At 50.3% G+C, this 24,615-nt stretch overlaps 2 protein-coding genes and 1 pseudogene across 2 annotated transcripts in view; 2 read left to right on the forward strand and 1 right to left on the reverse strand.

The window, feature by feature from the left end:
- LOC144250265 (symplekin-like) overlaps nt 1-14,127 on the reverse strand; it is a 14,479-nt gene extending 352 nt beyond the window's left edge. Inside the window, exons 1-9 of the mRNA XM_077792775.1 lie at nt 14,011-14,127; nt 9,963-10,086; nt 9,769-9,834; nt 8,479-8,532; nt 8,306-8,379; nt 5,623-5,749; nt 4,669-4,918; nt 2,732-2,902; nt 1,239-1,478 (exon numbers count right to left, since the gene is read on the reverse strand). Of these exons, the coding sequence (XP_077648901.1) occupies nt 1,239-1,478; nt 2,732-2,902; nt 4,669-4,918; nt 5,623-5,749; nt 8,306-8,379; nt 8,479-8,532; nt 9,769-9,834; nt 9,963-10,067 (1,087 nt within the window). The 5' untranslated portion in view covers nt 10,068-10,086; nt 14,011-14,127. The remainder of the gene's footprint in view (nt 1-1,238; nt 1,479-2,731; nt 2,903-4,668; nt 4,919-5,622; nt 5,750-8,305; nt 8,380-8,478; nt 8,533-9,768; nt 9,835-9,962; nt 10,087-14,010) is intronic.
- Nucleotides 14,128-15,019: 892 nt separating this feature from the next.
- Foxa3 (forkhead box A3) lies at nt 15,020-21,783 on the forward strand. The gene is made up of 2 exons (XM_026403868.2): nt 15,020-15,096; nt 20,255-21,783. Exons 1-2 carry the CDS (start codon nt 15,028-15,030, stop codon nt 21,233-21,235), a joined length of 1,050 nt encoding a protein of 349 aa, XP_026259653.1. The 5' UTR covers nt 15,020-15,027; the 3' UTR covers nt 21,236-21,783.
- On the forward strand, nt 19,398-19,518 carry LOC113193384 (U4 spliceosomal RNA; annotated as a pseudogene).
- Nucleotides 21,784-24,615: the final 2,832 nt, after the last annotated feature.

The following is a 24,615-nucleotide window of genomic DNA, read 5'->3' on the forward strand; positions in this document are numbered from 1 at the left end:
AATGGTACTTTTTTTTTGTCTTTTACTTATGGTACTGGGAATTAAACGTAGGTTTCACATATGCTAAGCAAACACTCTACCACTGAGTTACATCTCCAGTCCTTTTTATTTTGAGACAGGGTCTTGCTAAATTGCCAAGGCTGGCCTTGAACTTGCCATCTTATTACCTCCACCTCCTAAGTCACTGGATTGCAGGGGTATGCCCCCCAGCCCAGAAGCTAAAGAAGAGTCTTTGACACTAGAAACCTGGCACATACCACCTTAACCAAATGAAGAAAATTAACATTATGAGTAATGGGACAACTTGCCACCACACGCCTCCAAGTCCCCTGAACAGAGGCCAGGGCATGGTTTCCCCAGCATCACTGCTGAGGGTGCAAACCTGATCCAATCACGAGGCAAAAGCACACAAACTCAACGACAGGACATTCTATCAAACTACTATCCTGGACTCTTCCTAATGTCGATGTCACAAAGTCCAAGGAGGGCTAAAGAATGGATGCGGGAGATTAAAAGGGACCTGCCACCTGAGGTAATGCATGTTCACCATCCCGTGAGGCATACACAGGAATGTTCCATACTGTTTCTGTAACTTGTCTTTAAATTCAAAATTATTTCAAAACTAGAAGTTTAATAAAATAGAAAAATAAACTTGATGAATCAAAATAACTTTAACATCCCACACACCATTCCCAGAAATTCCACCACGGGACCTGCCCTGCACAGAAAATGGCTATACAGACACTGCTTATGCTTAACTACGGAAAAACCTAGCTAAATTCACAACTCACTCCTTTTACCAAAATTCCTTATTTTTTAACATGAAAAAAGAATCTTTGGTATATGTTCTAGAAACAAACATGGGTCATATTTAAAAAAAAAAAATGGTGTTAAGGAAGGCTATTAATATAACCATTAAAAATTACTTCCAAAAGAAGGCTGGGGATGAAGCTTGGTGGCACAGTGATTGCTTGTTTACATGAGACCCTAGGTTCAATTCCCAGTACCCTCCATTACTTCAAAAAGAGCCAGTACAGTAGGCACATGACTGTGATCCTGAGGATTCAGGAGAGGGAGAAGATGGAGACTATTTTCATTTTATTGCTTTCACTTATTATATATCATTACATTATATAACTCATGATATTAATGCAAATTAAACACAGTTTAATGTAAATAACTTTTTAAACAGGGTATGACCCATGGCCCCCTCCTGCCAGGCCCCAGCCTCAGCTCACCCAACTTCATCTTCTTGAGTGTGGAATCTGAGTCATCTCGGGGCCGCTTGCGGGCATCCTTGCTGCTGGGCATATTTCGGGCAATCTCAGCCTGAGGTGTGCCCAGGTCCACCAACAGGGTGGTGATTTGGGCCTGGAACTCCAAAGAGGCTGGGTGCTTGAGCACACTCAACAGGTGCAACTTGAGGTTCTTGCGTACACTGCTCACCTGCGATTTGGCCAGTGTTGGCGGGAGGTTGGCTGTAAGAAGAAAGGCAGGAGTTTGGTGCTGTGGACAGATCTCCAGGAGTCCTGCTAGTCTAAATTCCCAGCCCCAATCTAGGCCAGTGGTCTTGCAGGCAACTCCGAGGAAAGCTCTGTGTTCTGAGATCTAGTGTGCGGCTCTCCCCCTTATAGGCTGATGCATAAAACCCTTAAGTGTACTAGTCCCCTTCACAGAGAAAAACACAACCTCCACTTTATTAAACATAAAATCTCAGGTCCCTCCATCTCTGGTCTCCATTCTAAACCCTTCCCCTGTGTAGGGCTATAATTGGACCCTCACTTCCACAAACTCCCCTTCCAATGTCTGCTGGTCACCTTGATGAACCAGTCTCCCCTGCTCGAGCGCAAAAGAAGATGCCTGTAATTTTGCCTGCCCAGTGTCCACTGTCCCTTCCTCAGCCAACAACACTCCCATTCGTCTTTGAGAGGACCACCTCGTCTCCATCCTCCATCCAAGTGCAAGTGAGACCGGGGGCCACTGAGAACACAACATTCCCCTGGCCACTGTGATTGGTTCAGGGATAGGCTTATAATTTCTGCTCAGCCAATCAGAAACAATGAGCATCAGTCCTTGGACTTTTGCTGGAATGATGGGGAAGCAGGCACTCTCTTTCCCTGGCGGTTGCTAAGTGGTTGGAATGGAAGCCTGGAGCTATGGGACACCTTCTTCGTTACCCCAAGGAAAGACCCAGAAAAGGAAATCAACACTGAGAAGATAGAGCCAAAAGGTGGACAGAGACTGATCCGTGATTCTGCATATACTCATGATTCAACTCCAGACTTTCAAGTTTTTATCTGTGTAGAAATGCAGAGAAAATATTCTCTATTTCTAGATACCCATCAACAAACATTTTGCTGATTATAGAATATATAGCCTCCCCTTTTGGAGGCCAGAGGGAAAGGCTAGAATAGAAAGTATTTCATAGACTTTATGCCATTTCACTCACATGCATTTTGATATTAAAGCCAGTTTGGGTTTCTTTTTTTTAATTTGCAGTGTTGGAGATCAAGCTAGGCAAGTACCCTACGAGTGACATCCCTAGTCCTTAAAGTCATTTTGGAACTAGGTTTCTGCCACATGCTAAAAATTACTATCTAATACAGAGAACCCTTCCCTCGTGCCCACAGTGGCTAGAGCGACAACAGCACTCAGGGGCACTACCTATCTCACATCTCTTTATGCAAGGGAAGTGTGGCCAGTGGAGAGGTGAGGGAGGGGCTCGACTTACCATGCAGGGTTTCATAGGCCTGGATCACCTCAGACATGAACATGGGTCTTTGACGGGCGATATTGGCGAGGGAGCCCAGTGCTGTGGTCAGGTTGATGGAGGAGATGGCAGGGTGCACCATGAACTTGAGCAGCTGCTCCAAAGCTGCCTTGCCCTCTTCCCACAGCACATCTGAGAGAAAGGAGAAAACCTGTTAGCAGGGTCCTTTCTCCCAGTCCTTTGGAGAGAGAAGCTTTGGGGCTTAAAAGAAGGCTGAGTCCTGATACTCAGGTGTCTAGATGTCAGGAAAAAGAAAATTTAGTGCCAGAGGTGCTCCCCCACTGAGCTCATCCCCAGCCCTCCTTTTATTTTATTTCTTATATTTTGAGATAGGACCTTGCTCACTTGTTCAGACTGGCCTCAAACTTATAATCTTTCTGCCTTAGCCTCCTCAGCAGCTGAGATTATAGGTGTGTACTACCATGGCTAGCCTATGAGACTATTAATAAGTATAAAAATTAAGTTTTGAGAATGTTAAAGCATAGGTTTACAATAACAGAATACTAGAAATAATTTTAAATATACATCTATTGAAAACTGACTACAAGAATTATATTGTTATTAGGCACGGTGGCACATGACTAGAATCCTAGTGGCTCAGGAGGCTGAGGCAGGAAGATCACCCCAAGTTCAAAGCCAGCCTCAGCAGTTTAGTGAGGCCCTAAGCAACTCAAAATAAACAGAAAAAAGGGCTGGAGATGTGGCTCAGAGGTTAACTACCCTTGAGCCACATCTCAATCCCTGGTAGCCTCCCACCAAAAAGAACTATATTGCTAAATTTTGAATACATACATATATACACACATAGACAAAGAACTTACAAGTCTCTTGTAGTACCACTATCCTTAATCCAGTCCCTAACAGTTAATGCTTAAAAAGTTTGGTAGGTAAACATACTGAATTCCATATTATTTGAAATAGTGAATAAAACACGATGTAAATGTTGATTGACAGAGAACTGCTTATCATAACATGAGGCCACCACATCATGGAATATTGTGGAACATGTGAACATGGTTTTGGTAGGAAAGGATGTCATTCTTATTGTTTAAAGAAGTTGTTAAATGTTACATAAGAATAGTTAATACTTACAGAATGCTCTGATGCCAGTCATACTATCTTACCAAATCCCATACCTCCACCCTAAAGTAGATGCCATAATAATGGTCCCCAGTTTAGCAAAAAGGAAACAGGCTCAGAGAAAGAAAGAGTAAGTCACTTGCCCAATGGAAGAGCTGAGAGTCAAACACAAGCCACAACACCCTAATGTTTTCAGCTGAAAATATAAAGCATGGTCTTGATTTTGCAAACCAAAAAGCAAACACAGCATCCCTGGAAGTAGTTTGGAAGAAAAATCATGCTCTTTCCAGTGTTCACCTCCCTTCCCCACTGGGGAAGAGAGGCTATCCCCCACATCCCCAACCCATATCACTTGCCAGTTACAGCATACATATGTACTACTTTAATAATTCAATTAAGAAAAGCATGAAATAACTGATATTTATTAGTTTTCACTCTCACAGAACCTCAATACAAGCCTGTTTAAGAAAGGAAAGTGTAGTTCAGAGAGGAGTAACTGGCTCAGCCATATGAGGAAGTGGTAAGCAGGATTGAAGCCTAGCCTCAGGGCTCTTAACCGCTGAATTACCTGTATTATGTTGTCTTCAGAAAGTAAAACAAAAGCAGGGGCTGGGGTTGCAACTCAGTGGCAAAGCGCTTGCCTTGCACATGTGAGGCAATAGGTTCAATCCTCAGCACCATATAAAAATGAATGAATAAAACAAAGGCATTGTGTCCACGTTAAAAAACAAAAAACAAACATTATTAAAAGAAAGTCCGGGGGTTGGGGGGAAGGGTGCCAGTATGGACAATGGCAGCAGAGGATGGGCACCACTCACTGTATTGGATGTAGGGGTGGTCTCGAGGGATGCGGTCCAGGCTGATGTCATGCTCCTGGCGTCGGGGTACCTCTGAATCAGCCACTCGGGGTGACAGGGTGACAATGAGGCCCTCGACAAATTTGATGGCGTGGGTTCGTATTCCATCATTGTCAGAATCTAACAGTAAGATGATGTCCCCAGCCATGGCAGACACCATGTCCCAACAGGCTTCCTGGAGATCACTGATGACCCGTGACTTCACCATCCACTGCCAGAAGGCCAGGGAGGAATAGAAGAAAAAGAGAGGGACAACACATCAATCACCAGCACCTTGCACTATTCCTAGAGACCTGTGGATGACGAGAATATTCATCTGGTTAACAGTTACTGAGTCCCAACGGTCCCCAGCTCAGTTTCAGGTGATGCTGAGGACAGGACCCTGTCTGGCTCTGCCCTGGTATGATTCGCAGTAATAACCCTTTGTCTTCAGATCCTAAGGAAGACAAGGGAGTAACAACGCTGACCTCAGGGTGGTGGTGATTAAATGGCCTCATTAATCTCACTGACACCAATGAACAGTTCCCTAGTGTGTCCTCTTTATATCCCAGCCTAAAATCGATATTCACATAATTCTTCCAACAGGGCCTGGTTCCCTCACTGGGCTGAGTTCTGTGAAGGCAGAACCTGGAGTATCTTGGTCACTGCTGTGGCCCTACAGGGATAGGCAGAAAGGAGGTGTCTGGGAAATGTTTGGTAAATGAATAAATGAACAGATGGGTGGAAATAAGGATGGGTTAGCGGCAAATTCATGACCCAGAAGACAACACAGATCCCCTTGTTATCTAGTCCCATAGACCAAAAGCACATCTTGACCATCAAGAATCTGGTCCGAACCTGGTTTGAACTCCAATAGATTAGTCTGTAAATCAGACCATCAGATAGGATGCCCCTGGAAGGGGAGGGAGCGCTCACCTGCAGGGCTACTTTGTAGAGCTGGGTCATGGTGAGGATGGCCTTCTTCACCACATTCACATTCTCGTCCCTCAAGAGCATGTTGAGGTTTGCAATCAGTTTCAGCAGTAACTCAATGTCTCGTTTGCTGGAGATGGAGGAAAAGGGGCAAAGTCAAGGTGGTGTTAGGGCAGGTTGTGGGAACCTGGTATCCTGGCAGAAAAGGAACTCAGGGCCCAAATCCCAGGGAACAGGAATGGAGATGGCAAGGTTAAGAACTACACCTGCTTTGTTTGCCAGCAAATCTGGAACCACAGAACAATGCTTGACACCTCTGGTCTGAGCTGCCCCTGAACCCTCCATCTTGGTTGATCTGCAATCCCCTCTCCTTAACCCTCTTAAAGCCCTGCTTTTTTTTTTTTTTTAAATATTTTTTCAGTTGTAGATGGACACAATACCTTTATTTTATTTATTTATTTATTTTATGTGATGCTGAGAATTGAACCCAGTGCCTCACACATGCTAGGCAAGCGCTCTACCACTGAGCTACAACCCCAGCCCAAAGCCCTGCTTTTCATGTGAAGAGTTACAGAAAAAGACAACTGTGTGAATTTGGGCACGTGACTTTACCTTATTTATAGTAGTAACAGTACTTATTGTATAGGTTGTGAAAATTGCAACACTAAAGTGCTTAGAACCAACCCCTGGAAAGCATTAGATAAATACCATCCATCAGTGTTACTTAAATCACTTTGTTTTATACATTCATTAGTCTTGTTTATTTAAGTGGGCACCCTATCCTAGTGCCGAGTACCAGTGGGGTCACCTTTGTTAACACAAAGAATAAAAAGTCTCAAACAACCAGTTGATAAACAAAAGAATTTAAGGTGGCCAACTCATAATGCTCAGCACATATGATTCTTGCAGTATATATTTACAATGTGAAATTAAACATTAATCAAATCAGTAAAAAAAACGACTTTCAGCTCCACAAAGGCAGGAATAGCACCTGGCTGTGCTCACTGCTGTGTCTAAACTCATTTCACCTCTCCAAACCTCAGTTTTCTCTTCAATTAAATGCCAAGTAACTAATCCACAGAGTCAATGTTAAGGATCAAATATCGGAGTAGGTCTAGCATTTAAACAGTGCCTGGCAAATAGAAAGCACTCATATGGGCTATTTCACTTTCTTCTGGTCACAAAGCATCGAGTTAACGTCTAATGACCCAATAAGTAAATGACCCAACTTAAACAAGTCACTTTACCAGAGCCTCAGTTTCCCTTTCCATAATAAGAGGGGAACTGATAGTACTCTGTGAAGATTACAGATGAAAATTAGGGAAGGGGGGCTGGGGATGTGGCTCAAGCGGTAGCGCGCTCGCCTGGCATGCGTGCGGCCCGGGTTCGATCCTCAGCACCACACACCAACAAAGATGTTGTGTCGGCCGAGAACTAAAATAAATATTAAAAAAAAAAAAATTAAAAAAAAAAAAAAGAAAATTAGGGAAGGACCCAATGCTGTACGGGCAAAAGCATCCTGCGATTACTGTTAAGATAAAATTCATTTACTTGTTCCACAAATACAGTCAGTCTCTGCTAGCTCCAACTTGTTTCAGGCAGGCCCTGGAGATAAAGTGGCCAATAAGAAATGTCAAGCCCTATTCTTGCAAGGCTCATGTTTCTGTGGGCAAGAAAATTACTAAGGTAATTTCAACAAGTAAAAACACTACAAAGTGTAGCACAGGAGGAGCACAGAGGAAAGGGAGCAGGCAGGGCTTTCTTAGAGACCCAGGAAAGAGCATACCATGTGGCTACCTGGGGCCCAGGGTCCCCAGCAGGCACAGCAAGTGGACAGCCTGTGATACTCCCCAGTGCTTTCTGAGGAGCAGAGAGGGAGATGGAGGCCAGGGAGGGAGACGGGGCCAGATGAAGAGTTGGGCTTCAACCTAAGTGAGACGGTGGGCCAACAGGTGTCTGAAAGTGGGTTTGAAAGCTGGGGAGTGGTGACATCCGATTCACGTTTTAGCAGGATCACTCTAGCCCTCAAGTGCAAAAGTGCAAGCAGGGAAGGAGTGTGGTGCTTCCCCTCGGGGGATGAAATGCTGTGGAACTAAATTGTAAATGTACTAAATGCCACTGAAGAGCTCACTTTAAGACAGTTATGGCCAGGTGCAATGCTGTGCACCTGTAGTCACTGCTCCTGCAGAGACTGAGGCGGACTACTAGAGCCCAAGAGTTCAGAGCCTATGGATAACATAGTGAGACCCCGTCTCTTAAGAAGAAAAAAACAACAATAATAAAATAGCTAAATTTTTGTTATGTGAATTTCATTTCATTAAAAAAAAAAAAAAAGAGTCAAGTCAATAAACAGGAGACAAAAAGGAGGCCAGTGAAGTCATCAGGCAACAGCGAATGGTGGCGTAGCCCAAGGTAGGGCAGAGGAAGTGGCTGAAAATGACGAACTGCTGCATGGAGCAGGGTGACAGCCCCCACTCACAATGAGAATGTAAAGTGCAGGGGAAGCTGAAGAATCACGTGTGGCCCCCGAGTTCCCATCTTACTAGGTATTTTGGGGGGAACAAGTGTAAATAGGAGGGAGAATGAGTCCAAGAAATGGAGAGTGGGACCCCAGGGCAGGCTCCAGGCCAGATCAAGAGCTGAAGAGACTAATGCCACCAGGGAGGGCCCTGGCGCTGCCCCATACCATGCTTCCTCGATGAAGCCAATGACAAATTTTCGCACTTCAATCGACTTGTCTGCTTGGAAAGCGATGATCTCCTGCAATGTCAGAGAGAGGACGGGAAGGTGGGTCAGGCGCCAGCAGGACCCCTCCCCTCACCGCCTCACCCAGGAAGTTGTCCAGTAGTTCACTCTCACATCCAGGAAGTTGTCCAGTAGTGTGGGGTCTTTGTTGATGATCAGCTCCTGGACCTGGAAGGAGATTGGGGTGGTGAGGAGCATCAGACATACAAAACCAGGGTCCAATCGTTGCAGTCAGAAGTAGGGGGAAAACAGCATGGGGTCAGGCAGCAGAGAAACTCAGTTCAGTTCCTGCTCTGCCACTCACCACCTGATCTTGGGCAACTGGCTACCCCTTCCCGAGTTTCAGTCAGCTACTCTCTAAAATGAGACCTGAACCTTCAGCTCACAGGTTTGCTGGGAGGCTTCAGTGAGATCCTGCAAGGTACAGGTCCTGGCAGGTATGTGGCAAGGATATGACGCATAAGGGGCTGAAGGAAGGTGGGCAATGCCCAGACCTGACCTTCCTGAGGTCAACTGCCTATTAATTCTCCCCGCTTCATACTGTCACCATTCAGCAAGCATCCTATGACCGTGGGAACCCATTTCCTGAGACCCTCGTACCTGCCAGGCTCTTTAGAGAAGCCCCTCCCACAGATTTCCTCCTGAAAACTCCAAGCAGGCACAGGGCCTCACTCCACGGTTCAGGAACTGTGGGTAAGTGGCCCCACATTCACACCGCTGTCAGCAGCTCTACCTCAGAGGTGGCACTGGCTTTGCGGCCACACGAGCCAGAAGCAGAACTGAGGTTCTTATCTAGGCAACCTGACCCCATGATCTCTGGACACCACTGCCTCAGGTTCTGCTCCATGCACAGCCGCTCAGCTCGTGCCCTCCTCTGCCTTTCGCTCGCCTCTGTGCCCTCAGCATGAGACCCTCTCCCTCTCATTTGGTGTCCTCTCACCACCCCATCCTCCAGGGCTTGGCTCAGATGTCCCCTCTTCCAGAAAGCTCTTCCCGAACCCCTCCACCCCAGCCCTGGCTATCACTAGGCCAGGAGATCCCTGGGCGGCCAGACCTGCCTCTGGGTCACCACTGTCTGGTGACAGGCATGTCTTTCCCTCTAGACTGGACCCTGGTAGAAAGGGAAGACAAAGATGAAGGGCAGAAGACCTGGGCCCAGAACCCGGGACTGCACCAGCTCAGCTAGAGCGCCCCACTGACCACATGGACTCTCAGTTCTGCTGCTGTGTGTTCAGTGACACTGCCACCCCCATGGAGCCTCAGAGAGGACTGAATGAGAGCATGCGGCCCAGCTAAGCTCCTGGCAGGCATCTACCAGGCCAGTGAGTGTGGGCACCAGTGTTCTCTCTTCACAGGTTCCCAGCTCCCCACACTCGTCCTTCCCGGCCAGGACCCTGCCCCCACCTGCTTGAGTACTGTGATCTTTGAGTCGTTGGTGATCAGCGCTGCCTGGTTCAGGAGATCCACCACCTGAAAGGAGGGGAGATGGATGATGAAGCTGGCTCTGCCAGCCCCTTGTACTCCCAGGGTTGTCACCTGGGGTGTCATCCAGAGGCCAGAACTGTGCCTGCCCGCTCCCAGCCCCTTGCCGTGCTCACCCTCTCTGAGGTGGTCATGCCATCAATGGCTGGCCCCTCCTCTTGCGTGAAAAACTGTGATGCCACGCTCCGGCGGGTGACACTGTCCCCACTGCCACTTGCCATGGCTGCTGTCAGGTACTGCCTGCAAAAGAAGGGGTTGGCTTAAGCTGTAGGCCCTTGTAGAAGGGCTGGGACACTCATCCCGACGCAAAGGGCTCAACCCTCCTTCCCACTCAGCCAGCCTTCTCCTCTCCCCCAGGGCTGGTCTCTCCGGCTTATGTATGTGTGTCACCTGGGGGACAGCGAGGTCTCCCAGGTCAGAGAACTCTAAGCCTCATCTCTCATACTTTACCTACAGCAGGCTGACCACAAACAAATGCTGAACAATGACCACATGAACACCCAGCAGCCGCCTCACTGACCTCTGCCTCCTGTCTCTACATCTGGGCTATACTGTGGCCCGGACAACAGAGTAAACTTTCCAAGACAGCTCTGAGGAACCAAGACCTGCCCACAGCAGGGACTCGTTACACCAGAGGAGACTGCTAAATCCATCATGCTTCAGGCAGTCTCTGGAGGTCTACAGGGCTGTTTTGAAAAATGAGGGAATGTCTATGGCATCTTTCTTTCTTTTGTTGTTGGTGGACCTTTTAAAAACTCATTTATTTTTATGTGGTGCTCAGAATCGAATCAGTTGCTCACACATGCAAGGCAAGCGCTCTACCACTGAGCCACAATTCAGCCCAGACTGTAGCATCTTTTAAAGTCGCACTGCAAAACTGTGAAATGATTTCATATGGAGAGCAATCACAGATACCCATCAACTTCAGCACCACTTACAATAGCAAACTGCTAGAGCAGACAATGTGCTCTCAAATAGGGGGCTGGCTGAAAAAGACGGTGATTCACCAGCATAATAAAGAGAGACTATGCAGATCTAAAGAGGAAGAAGGAAAAAAGTAAAGGGAATGAGGAAAATCTCTGCACAGAGGATGCACATGCCATGTGAAAACTGACAGAGGAGAAGACGGGGTTCGCCATGCCGCTCCCTCTTCATCAAAGAAAGAAGTATGCATATATGATGAAGGAAGAAGACAGAAAAATTGCTGGGCACGATGGCACATACCTGTAGTCCCAGGTACTCTGGTACAGGAGGATCACTAGAGCCCAGGAGTTCAAGACCAGCCTGGGCAGCATAGTGTGACCCATCTCAAAAACAAACAAAAACCTCAAAGGATACACCAAAAAGCAAAGGAGGAAGGAAACAGAGTAAAAGCAGTTGGGTGGACCTCAGCGCAATACACCACGAGGGAGGGAACTCACCAGGAAGCCCCCTGGCCTGCTGTATGACATCCACACATGCCCTTCAGGCCACTTTCGTCTGTTTCTGTGCAGATACAAAGTGACCTGAGGTGAGCCCAACTGTATACAGAGTGACAGTGCTTACTCCCAGGGTGTTCTGAGGATGAGTTCGTGTACACAGTAATCACTAGATAAGGGTAACTATTATTGTTGTGAACATGGAAAAAGATCTGAAGGACATTGAAATTCATAATAGTTTGAAGGGGGTGAAGATACATTCTTATAAAGAAACCCAACACGTCGTCCATAGTAGCCACTTACAGCAGGAACTGGCATCCAACAGATCACCCTAACTTCCCCCTGCTGATTACTCCTGTGTCTTTCTCAGAGTCAAAACCAAAGCCCCGACCAAGGACTGCAAGGCCTGATGAGAGAGGGCTCCCCTCCTCTGTGCTCATCATCCTGTGAGCATGCCATGCACGTCCTTCCTTTAAAGGTTTCATGGGTCTTTTCCTTCCCAGCTGTGGCTACCAACTCCCTCATTTCCTGTAGGTCTCCACTCAAATGTCTCTGCAGTGAGCCCTTCCCTGACCACCTTTGTCACTTAATCATCACCAACACATTACATGTCCACAAGCTCCAAGAGGACAGAGACTTGTTGGTGTTTGTTCACCTTCCATATTCCCAGCCTGGAACAGTGCTTGGCACCTAGTAGATGTTCAATAAATACCTGCTGAATGAATTAACACTCCTGTCAAAGAACCCCAATCACTGGGCTCAGTATTTCTGCCCTTTGGTTCTAGAATACCTAAAAAATGAAAGCTAATATTTAAAGAACATTTTCTACCTGCTCAGTGTAATTCTAGTGTATGTGTTAATTCACTTAAACCTCATGACACCAACTCTGAGTTAACTTCATTCTATTTTCTTGGTGCTGGAAATTCAAAGATACTGTTTAATTTTCATTTACAAATTATGAAATCGAAGGCAGAGAGGTAAAGTCGCTTGAATGATGGCACACAGCTGGTAAAAGGTAGAGCTGAAAATATGTATACAGAAGCGTTAACTTACCACTATGCTGTATCATTTATCCGAAAGGAATTTCTTCACCCCAGTATGTTCGTTAAGCCAAGAGGCAGGACCACTTTACAATTAATATACTGTCAGCCCAAATCAGAACATAATGAACCCTCACATTCTTTTTTTTTTCTTTTCTTTTCTTTCTGGCACTGGGGATTGAACCCAGGGACACTTTAGCACTGAGTCCCATCCCCAGCCCTTTTTTATTTTAAGACAGGGTCTCACTAAGTTGCTTAGGGTCTAAGTGCTGAGGCTGGTTCTGAACTTGGGATCCTCCTGCCTCAGCCTTGTAAATTGCTGGGATTATCAGTGTGTGTCACAGGCACCTGGCCCTCCCATTCTTTTCATAATACATCAAGACCTACCAAATTCTTTTACCAATTCCTTTTTCTTTTGCTTTCTGGTTTACCTTTAAGTTGCTATTTTTTAAATATACATTTCCCCCTATTTTGTCGATCCCCAGTATCTCAGGGGGATTGGCTCCATCACCACCTTGGATACCAAAAATCCATGGATTCTCAAGTCCCTTATATAAAAGGGTACAGTTTTTACATAAACTTACACCTATTCACATACATACTTTAAATCAACTCTATTTACAATCCTGATACAAGGTAAAAACGCTGTGTAAATAGTTGAGAATACCAAGAAAAAAAGTCTATACATGTTCAGTAATGTCACAATACCCTTGCCCCCAAATATTTTCAATTTGAGGTTGGTTGAATCCACAATGTGGGACCCAGGATAGAGGACTGACTGTATGCTGTACAATAATTATTATTTTCCATTTTCTTGAACCCATTTTGCATAATATTTTATCTGCAGATGTATCTTGGGTTTCTTTGTTGTTGTTGTTTGGTTTTTTTGCCAGTCTTCTAAAAGAAGAACATTTGGGATGTTTGTAGTCTTTGGCTATTACAAGCAATATCACTGATGGCCCTCTCTACCCGTATACTCCCTTAAGGAGTGGACTGCCCCACTCCCACCTGGGAACATGACTACTTCCCTGTTATTCCAGAGTGGCTCTGGGAGTACTATTCATTCATTCAACAAACATTTACTGGGTATCGCCAGGATGGTGGCCACTGTGCTGAGAACACAGCGCTGGCTGAGACACACTTGTGCTCAGGGAGCTCATGGTCACAGACACAAGCAGAGAGCACACAAATAAAGGTCTAACAACAAGCCAGGCCGTGCGTGACAAGAAGGAAAGGAACAGAGGCCTAAGAAAACACTGGGCAGGCGATTTCGGGGTGGAGGGCGGGAAAGGAGGGTTTCGCAGAGGAAGTGACGTCGGCGCCGAGACCCGAAGGATGAATGGGAGTTAGCCAGGCAGAATGGGTAACAGGATGTTGCGGGCAGAGGGGACAGTCGGTGCAAAAACCCTGAGCGGGAAGGCGCGTGGCGAGTTGGAGGAGCCGAGAGGCGGTGCAGCTGCGCAGGGTGGGAGGCGAGCAAAGGCAGAGAGTGGAGGTCGACAGGTGGACGCGTCTGCGGGCCCACGGTGGAACTTTACCCGAGGGCACTAGGGAGCCAAAGCAGGGTCCTGAGCAGGGGAAGAAACGGGGGCCTCGAACGCCACTGCGCCCCTCTCCTTTCATGGGGCCTCCCTCCGCCCGCGCTCCGGCCTCTTCAGGGCCCCTCCTCCCTTCGTCCCCAGGCCCTCACGCCGCTTCCCGCTCACCGCGGCTCCGGCCTCCGTCCCCCTCGCGCCCCCTCAGCAGCGCCTCTTCGCAGACGCCGCCACCGCCATCTTCCGCCCGCCGCCGTGACACTACGCACGCGCCCCACACGCAGGACCGCCGGGAAATGGAGTCCAGTCCGCGGTCCGCTCGTGCCTCACGGGCTGCCGTCCGCCCTCCCCCATCCTCCTCTCGGTCGGCCTCCATTTCCGGCCTTCGAGCGTCATGCCTTCTGGGAAATGTAGTCCCTGGCAAAGGCGCTGGGCGGAAAGGGGGAGTAAAGGCTTCTGGGAAATGGAGTTCGCGGAGCTTCGGAGTCCTGGACGGCTGGTGGGGAGGCTAGTGGGGAGACTCCTGGGCGAAGCTCATGGGTCTTGGAGGTGGTCTGTTGCCCTGATGGGGTCTAAGCAAAGGCCCTGAGCCGCTCCACCTTTGGGCCTGACCATATACACAGTCTGAAGTCTTTACAGCCGTCGGAAGCCTCAGTGTCCCTGTCGGTCCCATTGGAATGTGGGCGTCTCTGGCTGGTTCTTATAATGGCCTACAGGTCCTTCCGCAGGCTATAGTGCCCCCAGCTCTCCTTTCCTAGGTCGAACACGCTGGGCTCTGGCTTTTCACTTTCTCAGGTCCAGACGATGAAGCCCTCTGGGGTAGAAGGGTGCTCCTGGATGGTTCTGCCCTCCGGGTCCTCAGTAGCAGCAGCGTCTCCCACCCGTAGCTCCCTCCCTCTTCATCCATCTCTGGCTCTCGGATCCCAGGGCAGCGACTCCCGACGTCTGAGGTCGGTGTCCTCGCGATCCCGCAGGGGGCGCCCCAGTCCGAGCGCGCCGCCCTCGGGGAGGCGGGAGGGCAGCCCTGGGCGGGCGAGGGCGGGGGTGTCCCGGCTATAAAGCGTAGCCGCCTCCCGCGGCGTCCGGGACATCGGGACCCCGGGCAGTCGGACGGGCGGGCGCGAGAGAGCCCGAGCACTCGGTTTCCCCGGGCCGGAGCCGGGGCGGGTGGGGGCGCAGGACCGGGGGATGCTGGGCTCGGTGAAGATGGAGGCTCATGACCTGGCCGAGTGGAGCTACTACCCGGAGGCGGGCGAGGTGTGTCCTCGGGGACCGCGGAGCGGGAAGGTGGGGGGCAGGAATCGGGCTGTGGGCTTAAGTGGGGGCAGGGGCCGTAGTGTGTGTTCAAGGGGCCCAAGGAGTCTAGTTGGGAGTCGAGGAGCTAGGGACACGGAGACCAGGTTTGGGAATTAGGGACGCCGGACAAGGCTGGAGAGCGCCTTTAGGGAAAGCTTAGATGGGAGGAAAATTTAGGCAAGGGTCAGGTCGCATCTTAAACCTGAGGGCCGGGTGTTGGGCCCTGAGATCCGAGGGATTAAAATGAACAATTCTAAGGCAGGAATCAGAGCTCCAGGGTAGGCGATAGAGCAGGAGGATTTCGGGAAATGGGGTTCAAAGGAAAGGGGGAAAGATAGGGACTAAGAGAAAGAGGGAGTCACCATTAAGGGAAGTCTGAGGTGGAAGGGAGCCAGGGCTAGAATACAGTGTTGAAGGTGGGAGTGGAAATCAGAATTGGGGTTCAGGGAAAAGGATCAGCTGGTAATCTAAGAAAGGATCAGAAATGGGGTTGGTGGTTCAGGGGTAAGAGAGATTCTCTCCAGATGTACTTTCCCTTAGGGAGTCTGAAATAACAGGTGGCCTAGATAGACCAACACTCAGGCCGTGTCAACATTGGGGACTAAAGAGCAAGTGATGTGGCCATCAGCATCTGCAGGAGAGGTAGTCAGTCCATCTTCACCCCCCTGCCCCCATTCATCACCCTCAGCAGAACTTACCCAAATCCAAGGCTGGAGAATTTCAAATTGTGCCCCGCCTTACTCCCCCAGCCAACCTCCATGTTTCTAAAGCCCCCATCAAGCCCCATTTCAGACGAGGCTTCCCGGAGTAGGGGGCAGGGGCATATCCTAATTCCCTCAACCTAAGCCCATAGAAAGTCCTTTTCCAAATCTAGCCCATATTCCTCTTACTGCAAGGACTCTTGCTTTGCTCACTTGCTCTATAATCGAGATTGTGAGATTGGGGAGGTTGTCGTGGGGGTCTGGACATGTGTGAGCCTGGAATGGTTTGCAAGAAGTCAAGATCTAGGGGTTCTGGGGAGCTCTGGTCTGGTTTTGAAACAGTTGAGTGGGATTCCTGGATCCCCAGGCTTGCAGGGCTTGGCGTGGTGCCTGGGAGGCGCCAGTCCTGGGTCTGGGGAGGTGTGAGGTGCACTTGGGTTGGGGCAGGGCTGTCTAGGGAAGGGACTGGGAGCATTGAGAAGTGGAGGGTGGCTGGAGGTATCAGTTCTATGATGGGGAGAGCAGAGACCAGGGTGGGAGGTGGAGGCCCAGGTACTGGGGGGTCCCAGTGGCATCCCTGGAGAGCTCCAGGACTAAACCGAGGATTTAAGGTGACCAACTACAAATGAGTGTTCCAGGGATACCTTAAGAAGTAAATGTTGGGGGGTGGAGGACTAGGCAGGAGGAGCTGTAGATCCAAACTGGGCAGCCTGGAGGTGATCAGCATTTGGGGGAGTATTTTGGAAGAGTAGACATATGCATACCATCTGAGGGTCTCCTCGGCCTTCCCATCAAGCAAACACCCTTCATCCTCTTGGGTCAGAACAATGGAGAGAGACACCTGCGCTCAGCCAGCCACAGAATTGAGGGTCCCCAGACCGCCTCTTGTCCCCTCACCCTCCTGCTGGGTGAAGTAAACATCATGAGAGCCTTTGGATCGCTGTCTGGAGGGAACATGGAAAGTTCTGACCCTGGGGTGTCCCCACTGGTCCAAGGTTCACGCAGATCAGCTGACCCAGTTGCTCCCCCATCTTAAAGGTGGGAAATATGAAGCCTCCCAAAGCTGGGTCTGGGACTAAAAACCAGGCTCTGGTTTCCCACTGTCTCTCTCTGCTCCCTGTCACACCCTTCTCCAGAAACAATAAGGAAATGAAAGGGGAGAAATTGCAGCCTCCTGGGTGGGGGTGCAGGTCCCTTGAGGGCTTCCCCCCAATCTCAGCCCCACCCTGTAGGGGGAGATCCGGTTCAGACCCGGACATTAGGGGTTCATCCCAGTCACGGGCGTGGGAAAGCCTAGGGTGGATTAGAGCAGCTGGAGTGCTTGAGGTCAGACCTCAAGGAGGACTTCCGGGTGGGTAGTGAGCCAAAAAAGGAGGGCCCTGGGGTCCCAGAGAGCTCAAGGAGATTTAGAAACTCTCTGCGGATCCACCTGAGTCCATCACCTTTCCTGCTCATCCCTTCCCTTATTCTTGAGAGGGCAAAAGCTGCCGACCTGGGGAAACCAGTGCATGGACCAGGGGAGGAACTGTGGCTCCAAGTTCAATGTGAGACCTCTGGGGAGACAGAGATGCTGAGGGAAGGAAGATAAACAGATGCAGAGATGTGCTGCAGGAGGAAGGGGTGGGATGGGAGGGGAGATATGGGGGTGGGGGAGCTGGGGAGGGAGGTTGGGGAAAAATAGATGGGGGTGGACCTCGGGGAGAACAGACAGGGAAAGAAAAAGGAGGAGGTAGAGAGACCCGGAGAGGAAGAGGAGTACACATACACCAAGAAAGGGAAAAACAGACAGATACTCGGACTGGACCTTGGGGCCAGCAGGATCCGGATGGTTTCCACTAACCCATAGCCAAGGAGGCTCTAGCCAGAGCTCTAGCAGCACCCTAGCACCCTGAGACCCCAATTGGGACAGACTGGGGCAGCTGGAAGTCTGAGGATGAGAGGATGGAAGACAGTGGGTGAGCTGAGCTGTGGGTACATAAAGAGAGGCCACCGTGTAGCACACTGTGCGCTCACGGTCTTCCCCGGACTCTCAGCTCCAGGAGGACAGGCACTTCCACCTGTCTCCATTTCTGCTTTTTTATTTATTTTCTTTTTAAAATTTTTGAGGTGTAGATGGACACGATACTTTTATTCTATTTACTTATCTTTATGTGGTGCTGAGGATCGAACCCAGTGCCTCACTTGTGCTAGGCAAGCACTCCACCCTGAGCCCTAGCCCCAGCTATTTTATGTGTGTGTGTGTGTGTGTGTGTGTGTGTGTGTGTGTGTGTGTGTATTTTGAGGTGCTGGAGAGGAAGCCCACAGCACTTTTCCATGGAGCCACATTTCCAGCCCTTGCTCTCTGCTTTTATTGCAAGATCCACGACATAGGTCTGGGCCTCAACTTTTCAGCTGTAGCTGTAGAAGCTCACAGCATCCTCATAGCACTTCCCCCAGAGTGTGGGTCTAAGGACATGAGGAGCTGACAGTTCCTGGGAAGTGCTTGGAGCGGTGCCTGGCACAGAGTTGGCTGATGACTACGTGTTGAATGGATCATTGAGTGACTGTATAGACGGTGATTTTGATTTTGGTGCTGGGGATTGAACCCAGAGAGACTTAACCACTGAGCAACATCCCCAGCCCTTTTTATTTTGTTTGAGACAGGATCTCACTAAGTTGCTTAGGGCCTTGCTAAATGGCTGAGGCTGCCTTTGAATTTGCCATCTTCCTGCTTTAGCCTTGTGAGTCATTGGGATTATAGAAATGTGCCACCATACCTGGCTACAGGGTGATTTTAAAATGTGCAGAATGACTAACATATTTCATTGAGCTAACATGCACTTTTTCCCCATTTGAACATTTCTGAGAATGGGTTATGTTGTATAATCCATGATATCTAGTGATTTTTAACTGTGGGGTTTTTTTCATTTATATTGACATATAAAATAATGCTATAGCTTACAGTCAAGTGTTAGATTTGATGGTACATAGAAATACATGTGTTAGGTAAAACTGTGATTTCTGATCTTTTTTTGGGAGTGGGGTGAGTACTGGGAATTTAACCCAGGGCACTTAACCACTGAGCCACATCCCCAGCCCTTTTTATTTTTTTTATTTTGAGTCAGGGTCTTGGGTCTTGCCAAGGTTCTGAGGCTGGCTTTGAACTCATGATCCTCCTGCCTCAGCCTCCTGCTGCTGGGATTACGACCAGCACCACCAAACCCCGCTGATCTTGATCTATAAAAACAGTAATTTTTAAACTGACGTGTTGATGTGTGCCCATGGTCCCAGCTACTTGGGAGACAGGCAGAAGAATCACTTGAGCCCAGGAGTACAGGGCCAGCCTGAGCAACAGAGTAAGACCACTCAAAAACAAACAACTAAACAAACAAAAAAACCCTGTAATTTTATAACTTAAAAGATTGATAAAGAGCTCTACAGATGATGAGATTATTAGCAATTTATATTAAGTACTTATTAAAATTGAAAAGTACAAATTTATTAGATAAATTAGTTTCTCAATTGACTTGGTTAATTTTGATTGATTTCTCATTTTTTTAAATCAAAAAAATTGATTCTGCAAGTTTCGCACAGTGGCAATGTCATTGCCAATGACATTTAAATGAGGTGTGAGGATTGGTAATTGAAAACAACTTTCCCCAATATAGTCGGCGTTGGCAAGTTTTGATAGTCTCTACAGAGACTGAATTTTTCTAAAAAACTGATTTTATTTGGTTTCAGGATGTCTCTACACTTTTAAAATTTACTGAAGATGGTAAGAAGTGGTCTGCTAAGGTTTGCCTAGCATATATGAGGCCCTGGGTTCCATCTCTAATACCATATTTAAAAAACAATGAAGATAGAAACTGTTTGGGGTTCTGTGTGTTGACGTTTACCATATTCAAAATTAGGATGAAGAGATTTTAAATGTATATTAAGTCATTTTAAATTAACAATCATTTATTAATACAAAGAACATGTTTTTATTAAAGCAACTACATTTCAAAACTTTAGTGAGACAAGTGGCACTGTTTCACATTTTGCCAAGTCGAGTCTGGCTTGATAGGAGAGCTGGAGTCTCGTAGCTGCTTCTCATAGTCCCATCTTTTGCAATGTCGCTTGCCACGGAACTTCTGGAAAAGTCCACCGGACATCGTGAGATGGTTCTGAACACGGTTTTGACCTCATGGACACCCTAAAGGTGTCCCTAAAGGGTTTCAGATTTCCCCAGGGTGTCCCTGACCACAATTTGAGAGCCTCTTCGAACATGCCCTTGATAGTGTGGGGGCCGGGGGTACAGAGCTGGTGTACAGGGAGGGAGAAGAGACTCTGAAAGACAGCTGCCTTCAGAGGGAGATAATGAAGGAAGAGGTTTTTATAGGAGGTGGACAGGCAGCATGGACACCTGCTAACCCTTCCTCCTGTCTCTCTTTCCGCAGGTCTACTCTCCAGTGACCCCAGTGCCCACCATGGCCCCTCTCAACTCCTACATGACCCTGAACCCTCTGAGCTCTCCCTACCCCCCTGGAGGGCTTCCCTCCTCCCCACTACCCTCAGGACCCCTTGCGCCCCCAGCTCCTGCAGCGCCCCTGGGGCCCACCTTCCCAGGCCTGGGTGCCAGTGGTGGTGGAGGCAGCAGCTCAGGGTACGGCGCCCCGGGACCTGGGCTGGTGCACGGGAAAGAGATGCCCAAGGGGTACCGGCGGCCCCTGGCTCATGCCAAGCCGCCATATTCCTACATCTCACTCATCACCATGGCCATCCAGCAGGCCCCAGGCAAGATGCTGACCCTGAGCGAGATCTACCAGTGGATCATGGACCTCTTCCCTTACTACCGGGAGAACCAGCAGCGCTGGCAGAACTCTATCCGCCACTCTCTGTCCTTCAACGACTGCTTTGTCAAGGTGGCACGCTCCCCAGACAAGCCGGGAAAGGGCTCCTACTGGGCCCTGCACCCCAGCTCCGGGAACATGTTTGAGAACGGCTGCTACCTGCGCCGCCAGAAGCGCTTCAAACTGGAGGAGAAGGTGAAGAAAGGGAACAGCGGGGCCTCTGCCTCCAGGAACGGTACAGCGTCTGCCACCTCCACCACCCCGACTGCCACAGTCACCTCCCCGCCCCAGCCCCAGCCTCCACCCCCCGAGGCAGAGGCCCAGGGAGGGGAAGATGTGGGGGCTCTGGACTGCGGCTCGCCCCCTTCCTCCACACCCTACTTCACTGGCCTGGAGCTCCCCGGGGAGCTGAAGCTGGACGCGCCCTACAACTTCAACCACCCCTTCTCCATCAACAACCTGATGTCGGAACAGACCCCGGCACCTCCCAAACTGGACGTGGGGTTTGGGGGCTACGGGGCTGAGAGTGGGGAGCCTGGGGTCTACTACCAGGGCCTCTATGCCCGCTCCCTGCTCAATGCGTCCTAGCAGGGGGATGGGAACATGGTGGTGGGGTATGGCTGTGGTTCACGCCAGCAGGCTCTTGGGGCCTGGTCCTTCTGGTGACACGTTGCTTGTCCCATTGGCTAACACCTCGTTTGGTCTATTACTTACTGTGATGATCCACTGGGTACTGTGATAACCGCCATGGACATCCTGGTGGGCCCGTGGGGTACTGCGAAGACTGTCATGTTGATTGATGTTATGGGTTGATCCGTGGGGTGCTTCGATGGCCGCCATCTGGGACAACATCTTGGGTGGCTCTTTGGATTCTGTGATGGACATTTTGATGGACACTTTGGGCACAGTGGTGATATCATTTCAATGGCATATTTGGCCCATTGGGGGCTCTGGTGTCCTTGGCCACCATCCTGCATGACATCTCTTTTGGCCCATGGGGTGTTTGGATGTTTACCTGTGGGCCAGGTGACACCATTGTGCACCAGGATGACCACACAGCCCCGCGTGCACCATGTGGTCAGTTGTCTCTTCAGTGCGGGTCGGGTGGGGTTGGAGGCTCATCCCCCACCCTGGTCCAGGAGACCCCAGAAGTGGCTGGTCAGGGTGTGGGGAATTTCTACTGAAGTCTAGTTCTTGCCTGGGAAGCGGGATACTGGCTGTGTGACCATTAAAGGCACGTGTCTGCCTCTCACTGACCGTTTCTTTTCCTTGGCGGGCCCTGCAGAGCTTGAACACCTGACTTTCTGTTCCCCTGTCCCCTCTCCTTTCTGCCCCCAAGAGCTGGCTTCCTTTGGGGGAAGGGCTGAGGGAGGCACTGACCTGACCTTTGGCTCTTTGCTGTCCCTGACCCCAAGGACAGTTTGTTCATCGATAGCAGCCCCCGCAGCAGTGGGGCCAGAGCAGCAGGGGGAGGTGGCTCTGTGGTGACCAAGGTTATCTCCCTGCCCCCACTTCGCAGATACTCACCTTTAGCTCTGAGGCTCGGAGCCTAGGGGCTGCTCATGTCTTGGTTAGGCTGGGGGTGGGGGTAAAGGTTAGATGAGGTGTTGAACTGGAGGCCTTGTGCATGTTGGAGGGTATGAGTGCAGCCTGCTCTGTGGCTGCGGAGCATGGCTGCGTGGCGGCTTTCCTGCCGTCTGCTGCAGGGGATCTACTTGCTTGTAGCCCTCCGTTGGGCGGGTTTGTGTGTCTGTCCATACTGTGGGCATGGGCTCACTCTGGGTCACAATATCAGACTCGTGTGTGTATCTTTTTGTTCCATGTTTCTCTGTGCACCTCTCCCTGGGCCTCACACCTGCAGGTCCCTGTGTATCACTGTGTCTCCATACTGCCTCCACAAGAGTGTGTGGGTGACGGCTTCCATGTCTGCCTGCTGTTGTGTGTGTGTGTGTGTGTGTGTGTGTGTGTGTGTGATTCCTATCTCGGCCGTGTGCCTGTCACATTGTGTTTGTGTGTGAGTTTGTGCGGAGTTTGCTGGCTGTCCCTTGCAGGCAGGTGGGTGTGTGGGGAAGGAGCTGGGTCCTCCTCTCCAGGCTTGGGGTCTGGGGTATCTGTTCCTCCAGGGCTCACCCAGGTGAGGCTGTCCCAGAAACACAGCCCTGCACTCCACACCCCTCTTTTCATTATGGAAACTGAGGCCCAGAATGGGAAGGGTCTGGGCCAGGTCATTCAGCAGGGCTGAGACAGGTGGGCAGGTTAGGGGTGTGTGTGTGTGGGGGGGGTACTCAGGTTGAACCCTGGGGTGCTCTAACTCAGTGCTACATCCCCAGCCCTTTCTAATTTTTATTCTGAAACAGGGTCTTGCTAAGCTAAGTGGCTGAGGCTAGCCTCAAATTTGCAATCCTCCTGCCTCAGCCTCCTGAGCTGCTGGGATCGCAGGTGTGTGCCACTGTGCCAGGCTCTGACGGTGGCTTGTCCTCACTTTGCTTTTGCCTTTCTTGGTGGCATTGGCTTCTCTGGTCGCCCTGACCACTCATTCATTTCTTCAGCCAGCCAGCCATTCCGTCATCCAAAGACCAGAGACTCTGTTCAGCCACCTGTGAGTGAGTGACCGCCTGCTCCTCCGGTCTCCCAGTTCTCTCCTTTCTCCTAGTCTCAGTGTCACTCTGTCCCCAACTCTTCTCTCCCTTTTCTGTCATTCTGCCCTCTCTGGGTCTCTGGCTCTTCCTTTCTCTTGGGTTCCTCTCCTGGATCTTTTTCTGGCTCTCTGGTCTGGCTTCCCTGGCCTCCCGCCTCCTCCCAGGTCCGGAGTTTCCGCCTCTCTCTACCTGCCACCTCGCAGGCCAGGCCCTCTATTTCTGTCGCTGTGCCCGCCTGGCCGGCTGCGTGTCACCCCCGCCCCCTGCCGTGCTGGCACCCCGTCGCCGTCCACCAGCCTTGCTGTCCCGGGCAGGCCGGGGAATTCCTCCTGGTTCCTGGAAAAAACAACTGGGGCCGAGAGAAAGGCCCTCAGTCTCCCGGGCCCCCGCCCCCTCCCGCGGGCCTGGGGGTCTCTCCGGAGTCCTGGGCCCGAGGCAGGAAGCCCTGCGGTTTCTGGCTTCTCCCCGCGGCCTCCGGATCTGGCCCCCGCCCCCCGCCAACAGCCCAAATATTATTCCGCGGGAGGAGTCGGTGGTGGCGGGAGGAGGCCCAGGCTGAAAGAGGCTTTCAGGGCGGCCAGGCCTGGGGCTTCCTGTCCCCAGGCTCGGGCCTCAGGCCGCCCCAGTAGGGACCTCAGGTGGCCGCAGGGGCGGGGTGTTGTTGTAGGGTCCTTAGGGGAAGGTGGGGCCATCCCTCAGGGTGTCTGGTGGCCACGGCCGGCTGGCGTGGGCAGGTGTGACCCTCACCCAGGGACAGCCGGCTGATGTCCAGGGTGGAAAAGTACCACGGTCAGACACGGGACGCATGGACAGACAGGAGGACGCCAGGGATGAGGGATGGAGGGGTAGCCATGGGGACACAGCCGGGCTTGGGCTAGGCGCCTGAGGTGACACAGTCCAAGGGAGGGGCCTTTGGGTGGGGAAACAGAGGATAGGGCAGGGTCCCTTCTGTGGGCAGAGGGCCACCCTTGCATCAGAAGGTTTGAGACAGTAATGAGGCCACCGATGATAATATATAATAATTAGAAGCTCCTGAGGCTGGCGCAGAGGCAGGCCCTAACGGCAGCTACTGGGGAGGCTGAGGCAGGAGGAGCCAAGTTAAAGCCAGTCTCAGGAACTTAGTGAGGCTAGAAGCAATCTAGTGAGACCCTGTCTCAGAATAAAAAATAAAGGGCTGGGGATGTGGCTCCATGGTAAAGTGCCCTTTGGGTTCAATCCCTGGTACCAAATAAATAAATTAATTAATTAATAAAAATTTTAAAAACTAAGGTGTGGGTGGAGCTGTGTCTAGTGGTAAGGCACCCCTGGGTTTGATACCTGGGAGGTGGG

The sequence above is a fragment of the Urocitellus parryii genome, chromosome 15 (genome assembly GCF_045843805.1).
Source record: "Urocitellus parryii isolate mUroPar1 chromosome 15, mUroPar1.hap1, whole genome shotgun sequence".
NCBI classification, from domain to species: domain Eukaryota; kingdom Metazoa; phylum Chordata; class Mammalia; order Rodentia; family Sciuridae; genus Urocitellus; species Urocitellus parryii.

Coding starts and splice junctions, on each gene's coding strand:
- Foxa3 (XM_026403868.2), top strand. CDS start 15,028: ATGCTGGGCTCGGTGAAGATGGAGGCTCATGACCTGGCCGAGTGGAGC. Junction 15,097..20,254: donor ACTACCCGGAGGCGGGCGAG/GTGTGTCCTCGG, acceptor CTCTTTCCGCAG/GTCTACTCTCCAGTGACCCC.